Below are 14,378 nucleotides of genomic sequence, written 5' to 3' on the forward strand. Positions count from 1 at the left end.
GGCGCAGGAAAAGGCGCCCCGGGAGCGGGCGCTCGGCGGGGGCCTCCTCGGGCCGGGCGCGGCGCGAGTGGGAGCGAGCGCGCCGGGAGCACGCAGGCGCTTTGCTCCGGCTGGCCCTCGGCCGGCGCGCGGCGCGGGAGCAGCCCGCAGCCGGGTCCCCCCACGGCGCTCTTCGCGGGGCAGCGGCCACGCAGCAGCCGGCACCGACCGACCGCCCCAAGCGCGCGGCAGCGACAGCGACAGCGGCGACAGCAGCGGGACGGTCCCCCGGGCCGCCTGTGCGCATTCTCTCCCGCGCGGCTACTCTCGGCGGGCGCTGGCCCGGTCGACGCGTCCCGCGGGCGGCCGGAGCGCGGCCTCGGCCTCGGCTGGGGCGGGAGCGAGCCCGGGGCCGCAGCCCGCGGGAGGCGGCGCGGCGCGGCGGGCACTGACGGCGGCGCCGGGCGCTCCCGGGCGGCGGCGCGGCGACAGCGCAGGGGGCGGAGGCAGGGGGCGCCCCCGGCCAGGATGCTGCGGTTCCTGCGCCGGACCTTTGGCCGCCGCTCCATGCAGCGCTACGCGCGGGGCGCGGCGGGGCGCGGGGCCGCCGGGCTGGGGGACGAGCGCGACGGGGGGCCGCGAGGGGGCCCGGCTGCCGCCGCCAGCTCCTCGGTGCTGCCCGCCGCGCCCGGGGGCAGCGTGTTCCCGGCCGGCGGCGGGCCCCTGCTCACCGGCGGCGCGGCTGTGCACATCTCCGCCTCGGGAGCTGCCAAGGCCACCCTTTACTGCCGTGTCTTCCTGCTCGACGGAACCGAAGTGAGCGTGGACCTGCCGGTGAGTGACGCGGCGCGTGCGGGGCACTGGCAGCCTGCTCTCCTTGGGGCAGAGCCCCCTGTCCCAGTCTTTCTTTCTCTCTGGGAAGCTACGCGGGCTGTTTTGGGGGGACCCCTCCCCCATCTTCTGCCAATCTTCCCCAGCCATGAACCCTCCCGGACCACCAGCCCGGGTATGCTCTGGGGCCCAGCCTTTGGCACCTTGCACCGCAGGGTTGCGGCGCCCTTCTTTGGCGACCACCTAGGATTTTTGTGCCTCACTCCTACCCCATGCTATCCCATGCACACGTCCCTACGTCCCCTCCCCTTGGCGCAGGTGGCCGGCATTCCCTGCCAATGTTGGCCTTCCGATGCTGGATTGAGTAGAATTTTTCAAGCGACGCAGGGCTGTTCCGGGGTATCCCGCTTTGGGTATCAGGCCTTGGTGGAGAAGAAATCCTTGCCTGCTGCTCAGCAGGTGCCCCAAGTTTGGGAAGAGGCTTAGGGAACAGTTTTGCCGCTATGCCTTCTCCCGATTCCCTATGGATGGCCCCCATAGGGAGCCTATCCCAAAGTGCTCCCTGGCTCACAACCTCGCAGGGAGTGGAGCGACTTGGGAGCCAACTCAGGCCAGGTCCGCTTTGAACGGAGAGAGAAGCTTTGGCGTGCTGGGAGTTGGCCCCGGCCCCCTCTGGACTGGCCTACCCACTCTCTCTCACACCCGGCAGTGTGCGTGGGACGCGCAGGGCATCCCGGGGTGGCAGCACCAGGGCCTGCGTCCGGTCCACACACCCACAGGTGGTTGCACCCGGGCCCAGTTCCAGTGGCAAGCTAGGCCAGCGCCAGTGTCTCCGACGGGAGTGCAGCCGCCAAAAGAGCCTTTCTGGCCGAAGGGGCCAGTCAGATCCTATCAAACGTTGCACTAACGGGCGCCCACTGCGCTGCGGCAGACGGTGCCTTCGGGAATCTTTGGGCATGACTGAAGACACCGCAGTAATTGAGCTTTAGATGAGTTACAGATTGTCCGGAGCGTTTAGGCCTCCGGACAATCTGTAACTGGGTGGTAGGAATTCGTTGGACTTGAGGAGAGAACATTTAACCTGTAAGGGTTTCAAATGGGAAAAATCAGCCTTGCTAGCCTAGGCTCTCATGCTGCTTCGTGTGGGTTAATTTGGAGACAGCTTCAATTTATGGTAGTTTCATTTTTGTGGTTCCTGTGCTCTATAGGAGAGCATTTTGTCACAAAAATATCCTTGCGAGGCCTTTTCATAGAAAAGGTGCCAACATTCCCCAGCCCAAAGCTGTTGTCTTTTAAAAAGCATGCATGTCACCGCTCCCCAAGAATGAGGCTCGCCAGCTCTGATGCAGAGAGGCAGCCTGCGAGTCGGGGAGCAGAGGCTAGGTGAGTGGGCAGCTTGGGTATGGAGAGGCTGTGGCGCAGTTTGCATCTGGCAGAGGAATGATACCCCTGGGAACTTTGTCGGTGCTCCCTGCCTGGTAGTTTTCGTGTCTGTTCCCCAGGGATAATTGGCTTATAAAATGTATTGCTACTGTCAGGTTTGTGCGACAGGCTTAAGTGGTGTTTCTGAGATGAAAAATTGCAAACGGAGTAAAGTGCCTGTGTGCTAAAGAGATCCAAACAGGTACACAAACGCATGGGTTGGGAAGCTGACTGACTGAAGCTGGTGGGGTCGTGGGGGAGGGGAAGAGTGGCCTCCTAAAAGGCTTCTTCCCTTTTTTCTTTTTTTTTTTTTTTAAAAAAAAGGGCACAGAGGAATTCCTCCATCTCGGGTGTCCTTCAGATGGTAGATCTTTTTGATGCTTTTTTTGCTTTTTTTTTTTTTAAATGTGTGATTTAATGAACCTCAAGTTGTATCTATAAAAACAGACATATGACCACGCGCCATGTCCATAGACAAATAGAAAGCAAATCAATGCTGGCTATGTCGTGTAAGCTCTCGGGGAGGAAAGATGGAGAAGAATTGCCAGTGAACATGGCTCATTGATTTAAAGATTTATTAGATATTGGAATTGCATCAGTAAATCCCCTCCACTAACCTTCCCAGATCGGAGTGCTGGTTCCTGTAATTAATTCTTACAGCGGTTTAGCGCCAAGCTGTGGCTCCCCTGTGAATCTGGCATCTGTGCTGTTCCTCAGACCCACTTTACTGGATTCCTTTTCTGTGCCTCCTTCTAGGCATTTGACCCCACGGGTGCTTGTTCTGTCTCTGGATTTTTACTGCTTTCTGGGCTATGGCCTTGCCTGGCTGCTTGTCACACAGATAGGATTTACCTTTGACCTGGTACCCCTAAGCTTCCTTCTATATTGGATCCCTTCCATAAAGGCTCAGAAAACTAGCCAGAGTAACTATGACTCCTTTGTAATTAAATCCCTCTGGTAGCTTCAAGAAGTCCTTTGCTCAGCGTACAAAAGTGGTAAAGTATTGTCATAAACCTTTTATATTAGCTCCTCTCAGGACAGACACTTGTGTTCCAGGATGGCCTCAGACACAGTAACACACTCAGGTATGACAAGGCTGTGGCACTTACTCACCCTTTATGGGGTGTCTCAAGTGTGCTGAGCCACTTACTGTAAACACAAAGGTCAGGGAGGAGTGGCCTGGAGGCTCCAGGAAGACACATTTGGAAGTAGGAGAAACGGTCCCTGGTGGGATGTTCCAGAAGGTTGGGATGGGCAGGTGGGGGGCGGGGGTAGGATGTAAGGTGGGTATCGGGAAAGAAGGATTTCCTGAACGTTTTGATGTTTGAAATGGAAGCAGGTTAAATCTACTGTTACTTGGCAGAGCCACGGTCCAGTTGTCATAATTAATCAAAGGAGAACCCACTGCCATTTTCCTAGTGAGTCCCCTCCCAACAGACTTGGAGTCTGGTTGGTTGAATCTGCTAGCATGCCTGGATGTTCTGGGTCCTTCAAGTAGAGAGTGAGAGCTTTCTCAACACCAAATAAAAAAAATGAACGAGAAGGTCTCACCTATATATACAATCCAAAGTGGGCTTGGTGCACAAGCCCAGCTTCCAGGTAACACCAACATTGCCACCCTGGGCCGTTTCTCTTCAGTTTCTCTTCAGAAACCCTGCCCTCTCATGAAGGGCACCTCCCTCCTATTAGTCCAGCCATGCCCAGCCTTCAGGTGTGGTCTGGTCTGAGGGAGCCAGGCACTTTCCTTCTATGAATGCGTTTGCAGATCCCACTGCTTGGTGTGCTTGGCAGCAGCACCCACTGTTGACTCATATTTAGCCCTCTGTTGACTAAATCCCTGGCATGGCTCTTGCTCTGGGCCCCTCCGCTCAGCCCCGCCTCTGTTGCCTGTGTGAGCGAGCCAGTGTATGTGTATCTTTCAGCAGCCCCGTGTGCAAAGCTGCTGGGACCAGTGGCTGGCCAGTTAGCACTCCCGCCATGCCTTGCAGGGGAAGGCTGGTTGGCCAGTGTAGCATTTGGCACAGTTGCTCTCACTGTATCTGGAACTTGGCATCAGCTCACTAGGGTACTGTGCAAACGCGGAGAATTTCAGTGTTACTTTATAGCCTGACTGCCACCCTAGGCCACTTGGGCTCTGAGTGTTGGCTTCCCCGTTTTGTTTGTTTGTTTGTTTGTTTTTAAATGGGGGATGAAATGATTAAAAACAAATTAGAATGCTTCAGTAAACAGCAAGGCATTGGAGGATTGCTAGAAAGTCATAATTTTTGTAGATGTCTCGTCCTTTTCTATGGAATTTGGAGAAGTTTATGTATGGACTTTAGGGGAACAGAAGTGAGCCGTACCAGCAGGCTTCCCCTCGACTAGCTCTTGTTTAGTGGGGTTGGAAGCTGGGTGCTGTATGAGAAATGCTTTTTTTAAAAAAGCTTCAGCCGGGCAGTGTTGGGGCACACCTTTAATCCCCAGCCCTTGGGAGGCAGAGGCAGGTGGATTTCTGAGTTCGAGGCCAGCCTGGTCTATAGAGTGAGTTCCAGGACAGCTGGGACTACACAGAGAAACCCTCCTGTCTCAAAAACCAACCAACCAACCAACCAACCAAACAAACAAACAAGCTTCACTTTGGAAGAGAAAAACACAGGCTCTTAGGACTGGTAGAGCATATGTGGTACAGCATAAAGATCATATTCCTTATTTAGGAATTGAGAAAGCACATCTTCATCCAATGTATATATGGGTCAGTGAGGCCAGGGGCCATAAAGTGACTTCCCTGTGGTCACTCCCTGGAGGGCTGGAATGGTGCACACAGCAAGCTAGGTTGTAGGAGCCTTAAGTCCCGCTTGCTCGCTTGCTGTGGCTCGTCTTACCTATGCAGAAAGGGTGTGTGTGTGTGTGTGTGTGTGTTATTTTCCTCCTCAAATATTTGCAGGGCTCTTGGGGCTGGAGAGGCTTCGGCAGTTAAGGACACTGACTGTCCTTCCAGAGGACCCATGTTCAATTCCCAGAATCTGCTTGGCAGCTCACAACTCTCTGTAACTGTGTGTCCAGAGGACACACGACACTCACCCAGCACACAGTTGGTGCACAGACTGTATGGCAAGCAGAATATCTATACACATAAAGTAATACGATCAAAAATTACAAAACAAAAATCCACAGAGTTCACGCCTGACATTCCAGGTTCGAACCAAGTTCCTGAGTGTTCACAGTCCTCCACTGAAGACGGTGCTGACTGCTGTGTCCCTTCACATTCTCTAATACACTCTGTCTCTGACGACAAGCAGAGGCAACTGCATTAAACCCAGGATTGGTGTGCTTGTATATGGTGGCCTCGAGGCAGTCTTTGACCTGGGTATTGGCCTTTGTTTCCGAGAGCCTGTTTTTGCTATAGTGGAGTGGAGGCTGGGCTGGAGGAGGGATTGGATGCCAGCTACGCTGTGGCAGTACTCCAGGTGAAGGGTGAGGAGGGCATCCCTGGGAGAAGGGGCAGAGGGCCCTGGGGCAGTTCATAGATGGAATCAGGTGAGCATGTGGGGGAAGGGCAAGGTGCCAGTGTGGAGCATGCATGGGTGATCGGTTTCCCTGCCCCTCCATGGTGGGAGGGAAGAACGAGGGAGCAAAAAGGAAACCTCCAAGGTCTGGCTGCCTCGGCTGCCTTGCCTGGTCCAGGCCATCTCATATAAGTAGATATTGGCGAATGACAGCCCTGCAGCCCTTGCCCTGCAGCCCTCGCCAGACTGTCCCCCTGGGTTGTGAGATTGTGTTGTTTGTGTAAAGTGTGCCTTTATCATGAAAGGCAAGCTGAGCTGGGAGTGAGCGAGGTGAGTGGTAGGCACCCTTCCCTGGTGGGATGTGGCAGAGACTGCCTGAAGCTGGTGCCACACTGGGCAGCGTGAGGAAGGGAGGGGTGTGGTTGGCGAGTGGGGGTTCCCCTGATCTCTTCCAGGACCAGTAACGTGACCCTCCAGAGGTACATGCTCTGAGCAAACATTAACTTGCTAAATATTTCCCATGTATATAATCTCACTGAATCTTGCCCCTGGTTTTGAAATTAGCAGAAGGCCATGGGGATGAGTTTTCCCCTTACCTTTTTGTGTGAGGACCTTAGGAAACTTCTACCCTGGTAACCATAGAGATCCTCCTCCTCCTCCAGTATGTGTCCTTCCTACGGCTGGACCTCCTGGGCTGGCTGGCTGCAGACATCCACTTTTAACTACTCTGCCCTACCCAGTGACAGCTTCTCAGATTTCGTGAGAGGTTGGAACCTCCGGTGACATTGTGCTATGTCTCCATCCGTACTTTTAATCTTTGTGTTCGTATGAAAATGTGTATTTTGGGTGGTGAACTGCAAAGGGCCAATTGGAGAGGCCCTGTTGACCCTGACCTTACAGTGAAGCTATGGGCCTCCACTTGTTACACTCTAGGAATGTACAGCAGTGGGCTTGCTCCTCTGAGCTCCCTACTTGGGTGAGAAGCAAGCTTGGAGCTCTCCCCTCCCCCCACTCTTCCTCTGGCGGGTTCTCTTGAGTCCCTTGCATCAGGGAACATAAGTTGGTGGTTAGTTTTAGGTGTCAACTTGACACAATGTAGAACAACCTGGGACCTGCTCAGTGAGGGATTGTCTGCATCACGTTGACTTCCGCCCTGACTGTGGGGATCGTCTTGGCTATGTTAACTGATACCAGAAGAGAAGCCTTCATGTGGACTGCACCACATTCATTCCCTTGAGTTCCGGTCTTGAATTGTGTAAGCAGAGAAGTCAGCTTGAGTAGTAGGTGTGCACAGATTCATTCTCTCTGCTCCACTGTGGGTGGGACTAGTTGCTTCTCTAACTAACTCGGAATTGTGAATTAAAATAAACCCTTTCGGGCTGGTGAGAAGGCTCAGTCGGTAAGAGCACCCGACTGCTCTTCCGAAGGTCCGGAGTTCAAATCCCAGCAACCACATGGTGACTCACAACCATCCGTAACGAGATCTGACTCCCTCTTCTGGAGTGTCTGAAGACAGCTACAGTGTACTTACATATAATAAATAAATCTTTAAAAATAAAATAAAATAAAATAAACCCTTTCTCTCCTAAGCTGTTTTTTTGTTTCTTAACCTGCCAGCTAAGCCCCCAGCTCTCTCCTGTAAAACTCAAGGATAACAACAGTTAGCCTTTGGAGCATTCCCAGGACCCAAGATAATCCCAGGACCCTGAGTATAGATCCAGGCCACAGAAATGAACCTAGGAAAAGAAAGAAGTCACAGTTCTTAATGCTTGCAAAAGCCTCCAGCCAAAGCTGATCTGTGGGATGTGGGCTGGAGCCTTGCCTGTACCCCCTCTGCTCCAGTGTCTCCAGCCTTGCATCTTCAGCCTCTGTGGTTCCTCTCCAGCTAACTGTATCAGCTTACCTGGTCACTTGACTTTTAAAGTCTATTTACAAAAATTGTTTTTCAAAGTGTTTTTGCTTGTGCAAGGCAAATTTTCTGTAGTTAACAAGGCCTGTGGAAGCTCTTCTAGTGTGTTGGCGGTGTGTGTGTGTGTGTGGGGGGCCGCGTGTATGCGTTTGTGTCTTTCTTGAGTTCATAGTCAATGGAAGACATGTAACCCCATAGGAAGCAGTACAAGGGAGGGGCCATTGAACTGTGTGGTAGAATTGGAAAAGCTTTGATGCTGTAGTGGCTGGGGCTGTCCCAAAGGATACATGCTAGAAGGTATCTGGGCAGCAGGTGCAAAGGCAAAGAGGATAGGAGCAGGGAGGAGGGAGCCCATTCACCCTTTGGGCTCCTTGGGGCAGGTATGGAGGGCTGTAAACTCTGACTGTGTGACTTGTGAGGGACCTTTGAAGTGCATGAGATCCAGGATCTGTGCTCAGGAATTCTATGAAGCTCACAAAGACTGTTTCCCCAGAGTTTTATAGGAGAGTCAGTCTTAGCTGAAGAGTCAGTCAACTTACCTTCGCTAGCCACACAGCTAGCAAGGTCCAGCTTCAGGCACAGACTGTGGAGAAAATGGTCTGAGAATGGTTTGGCAGGTCATCTGGGCATGGGATGGGTGATTGGCTCTGAGCCTGTCCCAGGGATTCACAGGTGTGTGGGGACCCCAGAGTCTTATGACAGTTTCTGCCTTTGAAGGCCATTTGGGACTTCCAGCCTGAGGTCACATCTTTGGTAGACTGAGTGCAGTTTGTTTATTTCTTTTTCTTTTTGTTGGTTTTGGGTTTTGGTTTGTTACTTGTTTCTCAAGACAGGGTTTCTCTGTGTAGCCCTGGCTGTCCTGGAATTCACTCTGCAGGACAGGCTGACCTTAAACTCACAGAGATCTACCTGTCTCTGCCTCTTGAGTGCTGGGATTAAAGGCATGTGTCACAACCAGCCAGTTCTTCTGACTTGAATGCCAGTCTTCAACACCTAGGTAAAAAGCAGTCTTCATAAAGAAGTGTCTAGTAGAACAGCATTAAAACTGCCATCAAGAAAACCGATTTTCGTCTTCCCTTCCTGCTGCGTAGCAACTGTTGAGTCGCTGTTCTAGTCTTTGCATCAGCACGGCGGGTTCTGTTTTGATTTGTTTTGTAACCTGGGAGTTGAACCCACAGCCCTATACATGGCTAGGCAAGTATTCTCTATTGTTGGGCCTGTTCTTTTCTTAGCAGAACATTTCCCGACTGTGCAGGCTTCCCAAGCTTCTCACCCTCTGCATTCTGCTTTTGACTGACTTAAGTCTGCCCTGCCTCTCTGTGTGTGGCAAATGAGTAATACCTGCTGTTGCCTCCTCTGTCTCTGGGGGTTGGAGGTTGATACACAGAGCATCTGCTCTGGTGCCTGATAAGCACCTTGCCTCCCAGGCTCACAGAATTTGTGTCGTTTCTTTAATGGTCTTGCCTGGCAAGGTATTACCTTCTCCTTCCAGGGGGTTTCCAGAGAGCAGATGGCCACAGGCCACGTGCCTGGGAAATGTGGTCCATCCGGATCCAGTCTGAATTTCCGGACTCCCTTTCCATTGCTTCCTCCAGCTCAGGTACACAAGCAGCCCTCCCCTCCCCTCCTGTTTCACCTTGTGTTCCTGGGAACTTCCAGGGAGAACCATAAAGACCCCTGGCTCTGCTGTACCACACTGGCACTCTGTCTCTGGAGTTTGGGTTCTGAGCAGTTTTTGCTGGCTGTTTCCCCCAGTCCTACCTAGTTAGTGTGCACAGCTTTCTCTTCTTATAATTAAGAACCGGAAGATTCCTTAGGGTTCTGTCCTAATGCTAATGTGGTACCACTCAGTGATTGCTTGCCACCGAAGGCTGAGCTTGGTCCTAGGGTTGGAGTCTTCCACCTTGCTGGCCTCTCTGAGTATACATCCACAAGTGCCACAAGTCTCAGAGGACACACCCTTGAGCTTTGCGATGCTCTTCCAGACCCTCATCAGAGTGCTGTCCTCTGTGTCGTGCGTGACCTTAGCTTTTGAGTGGCCTGATAATGCCGATTCACCGCCTGTTTCCTTGATCAGCTGTGCCTGCTCTAAAGCAGAGCTTTTTCAAAACTTGCAAGGTAACGCGGAGCTTACCGTTGTAACGGTTTGAAGTGTATAACGATTATACCAGTCACCTCTAGAACTTTTTTCTCTTCTTAAATGAAAACCCCAGCCCCATTTGAACACTGACTCTTCATCCCCCCCCACCACACAGTACTCCCCCCGCCCTAGCCCTTCCCCCTGGATCCTTGACAGTGCTCCCTGGGAGTTCCCAGGAACAGTCTGTGAAACAGGAGGGCTGCTTCCACCTGAGCTGGAAAAGGGCTCTGGGAAAGCCAGATTGGGTCCATCCTTGTTGGGATGCTCAAAAACAACTTTGCATAGTATTAAAGGGCCAGCGTACCCTTCCTCACTTCCAGCTATACAATCCCAGGTCCTGGTGCCCCCCATTCTGCTTTTTGTCCCTTTGAAGCTGACTGCTCTCATCTCATTAAGTAGATTCCTACAGCATTTGCCCTTTGGTGTAAGGCTTGTGTCATTTAGCTGCAACCCTCTCGGTTGTAGGCTGCACACTGCATATTCAAGTCTGAGAAGTGTATGGGTTTTGGACTGCATTACCCAGACCTCTCCATCCAATAGTGCTGCTGTCTTTGGAGCTGTAGATGCCTTCAGCCCTTATCTCTTGATTTTTATTTTAATTAATTAATTTATTTATTAATTAAATAGCGCGTGTCTGTGCACATGCTATGGTGCTACGGTGCATATTTGGCTGGCAGGAGACAACTTGCAGGAGTGGGTGCTTACTTTCTACCATGTTGGTCCTAGGGCTCAAACTCAGATCCTCAGGCTTGGCAGCAGGCCCTTACCTGCTATGCCCTTACCTCCTGGTTGATAGGATTGTGGTGTCTCCCTTGCAACTTGCTCTGTGCTCAGTATCTTCTAATCCTGTCTTAGTCTGGTGGTGGTGGTGGGAGGTGATGAGCCAGTTTTCTTTCTCCCGTTACATTTCTGTCAGAGTTGCCCAGTGTTGGCAAGTCTTCTGTCCAGCATATTAAAAAGTGAGATATCATTACAAAAGAATTTTTGTTGAGACGAGGTCTCACTCTAGCCCAGATTGACCTAGCCGCTCACTCTGTAGCCCATGCTGGTCTCAACTTACATCGAACCTCCTATCCTTGGCCTCTGTAGTACTAGATGTGGGCCACCATGCCTGGTCAGTCAGATGTTCTAGAACAGGAAGAATTTAGGACAATACAGTGAGGATCCTTGTACCCCCACCACCCAGCTCAGGCACAGACCAATCCCCAGTGCAGACATGGCTCTGAAATGCTTTCTGCGGTACATTCCTGCTCTTCTTCCTGAAGCTTGCCTTAATCCCCTCTTTCTAAGGACTTGCCTGAGCAGTGCATTGTTAGTCTCTTGTGCTGTGAGCTGAGGTTGTTTTTCTTTTAGCCTTGTGTGAGAGAGACCCATCCATGATGATGAGGTACCCGGGGTGCTAACTGCTCTACAGTTACTCTGTTGCATAACTATAATGGGTCCGTTTATCCTTTGGAGACATTTGGGATGTTTTCAGTTTAGAGCTATTTGGAAAAGAAAAACAACAACAACAACAAACATTTTGTCAAACCTCTTTGACTTGGTCCCCAGGTTGGTATCTCATGCACGTGTCTCTTTTAGGATGCATAGCTAAGGGAGTGGGCTGGACCTCTTAATATTATGCCAAGTGTTTTCCCAGCATCCCAGCAGCACATAAAGACATCAGCGATACCTTCTGCTCTGGTATCAGGCAGGCATTCTGCAGCTTTTTTTGTTTGTTTTATATCTGCAGTCTAATGGGAGTGGCAGCAGTGCTTGTGGTCTTCCTTTTTTGGTGCTGGGGATTGAACCAGGTCCTCATGAATGCTGGGCAGGTGTCCTGTTCCCGAGCCAGGACCCTCACCTCCCACCTTCACTTCCCCCAGTTAATGGTAGGATTAAATGTTGGTCGCCCGGATCTCCTTCTGGAGATCCACCTTAGCCCCAGTGCCTGCCTTTGCTACCACTGTGCCTTCCCTCTGTGCTGGGCTCTTTCACCCTCACACCTACTCCTCAGTGAGCTTGTCTTATCCCCTCCCTCAGAGAACACAGTCGGCAGGCAGGCAGGCTTCCTTGGCAGCCTCTCCTTGCTGAAGAGGACTTGTCGGTGTTTGACTCTGCTGTCGACAGCATGAGCTGTATTAGCGGCTGCTGGGGGCTCAGGGTGAGCAGTGAGCGGTGAGAGAGTCTTGGCTTCATTCTGCCCACATTAGTGCTGGTGTGTGTGTGTGTGCACACGTGTGCGTGCACGCTTGTGCATGTGTGTATTTGTACAGGTACATGTGTATGGGTGTGGGTGTACATGAGTACATCTGCACGTGGAGGCCAGAGGACAATTTAGAATGCTGTTCCTCATGCCTCAGATGCCATCTACTGTTTTGTGTTTTAATATCCACCCCACCCTGTGTGTGTGTGTACGTGTGTGTGTATGTGTGTGTGTATGTGTGTGTGTATGTGTGTGTATGTGTGTGTACGTGTGTGTGTGTATGTGTGTATGTGTGTATGTGTGTGTATGTGTGTACGTGTGTGTGTACGTGTGTGTGTATGTGTATGTGTGTGTGTATGTGTGTGTATGTGTGTGTGTATGTGTGTGTGTGTGTGTGTATGTGTGTGTGTATGTGTGTGTGTGTGTACATGTGTGTGTGTGTATGTGTGTATGTGTGTGTGTATGTGTGTGTGTGTATGATATGTATAAATGCATGTGACACAGCAAGTGTGTGGAGGGCAGGGAACAACTTTGTGGACTCTGTTCTGCCTTTCTACCTTTGGGTGGGTTCTGGGTCCCCAACTGTATTGTATTGTATTGTATTGTATTGTATTGTATTGTATTGAGACAGGGTCCCTTATTGGCCTGGATTCTGTTCATCTGGCCGGTCAGGGAGCCCCAAGAATCTACCTATTTGCTTTTCCAGCACGAGAATCTTACAAGTGTGTACCACTATCCTTTACATGGTCTTTGGAAATGGAGTTTAGGTCCCCATGCTTTTAAAGTGAGTTTCTTACTGACTGGGATGTCAGCCCAGAAGTGTATCATGGGCTCTAAGCATGGATCATGAGAATTCGGTCTTGACCCAGGCACTCTATATTTATATCCTCAGCTCTGGCCTTCCCCAGTGACTCTAAAATAAGTTTCAGATATGATGTTTCAAACATGTACTTCATTAGGTGTCTCTGGAAGATAATGCTACACTTTAAAAGGCATTCACAAGGCTTTGAAAACATCTCAATACAATGTAACAGCTGCTTTTAGATATCATGTATTTAGCTAATGTCAAGACTTTCCTCGGTTTGTAGCAGGGTCCAATTGTGCTTTGTTGACAGTCTCCATGAAGCAATTGGCTAGCCCTCTCTCCTCTTTCAGTTTTCATTTTTTACCATGTATTTGCTGCAGAAGCTGAGACATCTGTCCTGTCTATGTTCCTAATTTTCTGGATTTTGCTACATTTGGTCACCCTGGCAACTGGTTGCATTTGAGGCCCCTGAGTCAGGATGTGTACATCACTGGGATAGGTGCTGATGCTCAGGAAGTGTGGGTGGAGATACATAACCAAACCTGATGTAGATACTCAGTGGGAAGGCCTAACGGGTAAGACCTGGGAGAAAACTCCCGGATGAATGGAAAATATCACGGAGAGACTTTGCACTCTGAGGGCAAACAGAGGAGCAGCTTTCCCGACCGTTGTAACAGCATATGCAAAGGCCCTGGGGCTCGAAACAGCGTGTTCAAGGTTCCTGCCCCTTGCTCTGTGCCTGCCAGCAAGCCTAACCCTTTCCCACTGGTCTTGACCCTTTAAAGAGGTCCAGATTCCTCTCCTGTAGATGGGAGGAAGGAATATTTTCTTTTTCTTCTGTGTACTTTCGGTTTCCTTACCAGCTCCTTGATAGACACTTTTTTATCCTGATCTCTCCTGTATGGGTTCCCTTTACCCTTACAGGGAGCCCTCTGCAAGTCCTTTCTATCGACCCCCCGCTGGGTGTGCCAGTGTGTTTCAGGGAACACAAAGCCAGTGTTCTCTAACCCTCCAGACGGAATGCAGCCATCTATTTCTGGGTCTGTTGGAATGACTGAGTGTTTGGCTTCCTGGAGCCAGAGGAGACCACTGGTTCTGAGGTGGATTTGCATTTCCAGCTTCCTGAAAATGCTCACTGCTCTCTCCGGCACATGATGAGAATATAAACAGGTTGACTTTGGGCAGGCGGCTCTCAGATTTTCTTGGTGACACCCACTCATTTAGCAGCCATACTCTCCCGGAGGCTCCACTCTCTGCCTCTTCTAAAGCAGGCAGGGCCTTCTAAAGCAGTCATGGCGGGGATCTCTGGCCTGTGATGTGGACACGGGCGTCTTCCAGGCACCTGATATTTGGTAAAGGCCCAGGTGGGTTAGTTATTAACCTGCCATGCACTCCCAGCTGCCCATCCCTGGCTTTCATCCGCCGCAAGCCTTTTATTGCTCCTGTGGGCTGGGGCTTGAGACCAAGGCTCAAGCAGCCTGCTCTGTATCTGTTAGTCAGCACCTGTACCTCTTTGATGACAGTGAGGATGGCTGGTCAGAGTTCAGGGAGGGGCCCAGGCTGCCTTGGAACTGGGGTCCAGGTCAGGCCTCTGAGTGGCCAGTGGCAGATCTAGTAGGGCA

The 14,378-nt window shown here is 51.4% G+C and overlaps 1 protein-coding gene across 5 annotated transcripts in view; it reads left to right on the plus strand.

Annotated features, from left to right (window-relative positions):
* Positions 1–507: 507 nt before the first annotated feature.
* Epb41l4b (erythrocyte membrane protein band 4.1 like 4B) overlaps positions 508–14,378 on the plus strand; it is a 147,545-nt gene continuing 133,674 nt past the window's right edge. For all 5 annotated transcript variants that reach the window (XM_029475977.2, XM_021160258.3, XM_029475978.2 and 2 more), the window contains exon 1: positions 508–813. In XM_029475977.2, the coding sequence (XP_029331837.1) occupies positions 508–813 (306 nt within the window). The remainder of the gene's footprint in view (positions 814–14,378) is intronic.

Source organism: Mus caroli, unplaced genomic scaffold (genome assembly GCF_978045245.1).
Source record: "Mus caroli unplaced genomic scaffold, Mus_caroli_1 scaffold_6, whole genome shotgun sequence".
NCBI classification, from domain to species: domain Eukaryota; kingdom Metazoa; phylum Chordata; class Mammalia; order Rodentia; family Muridae; genus Mus; species Mus caroli.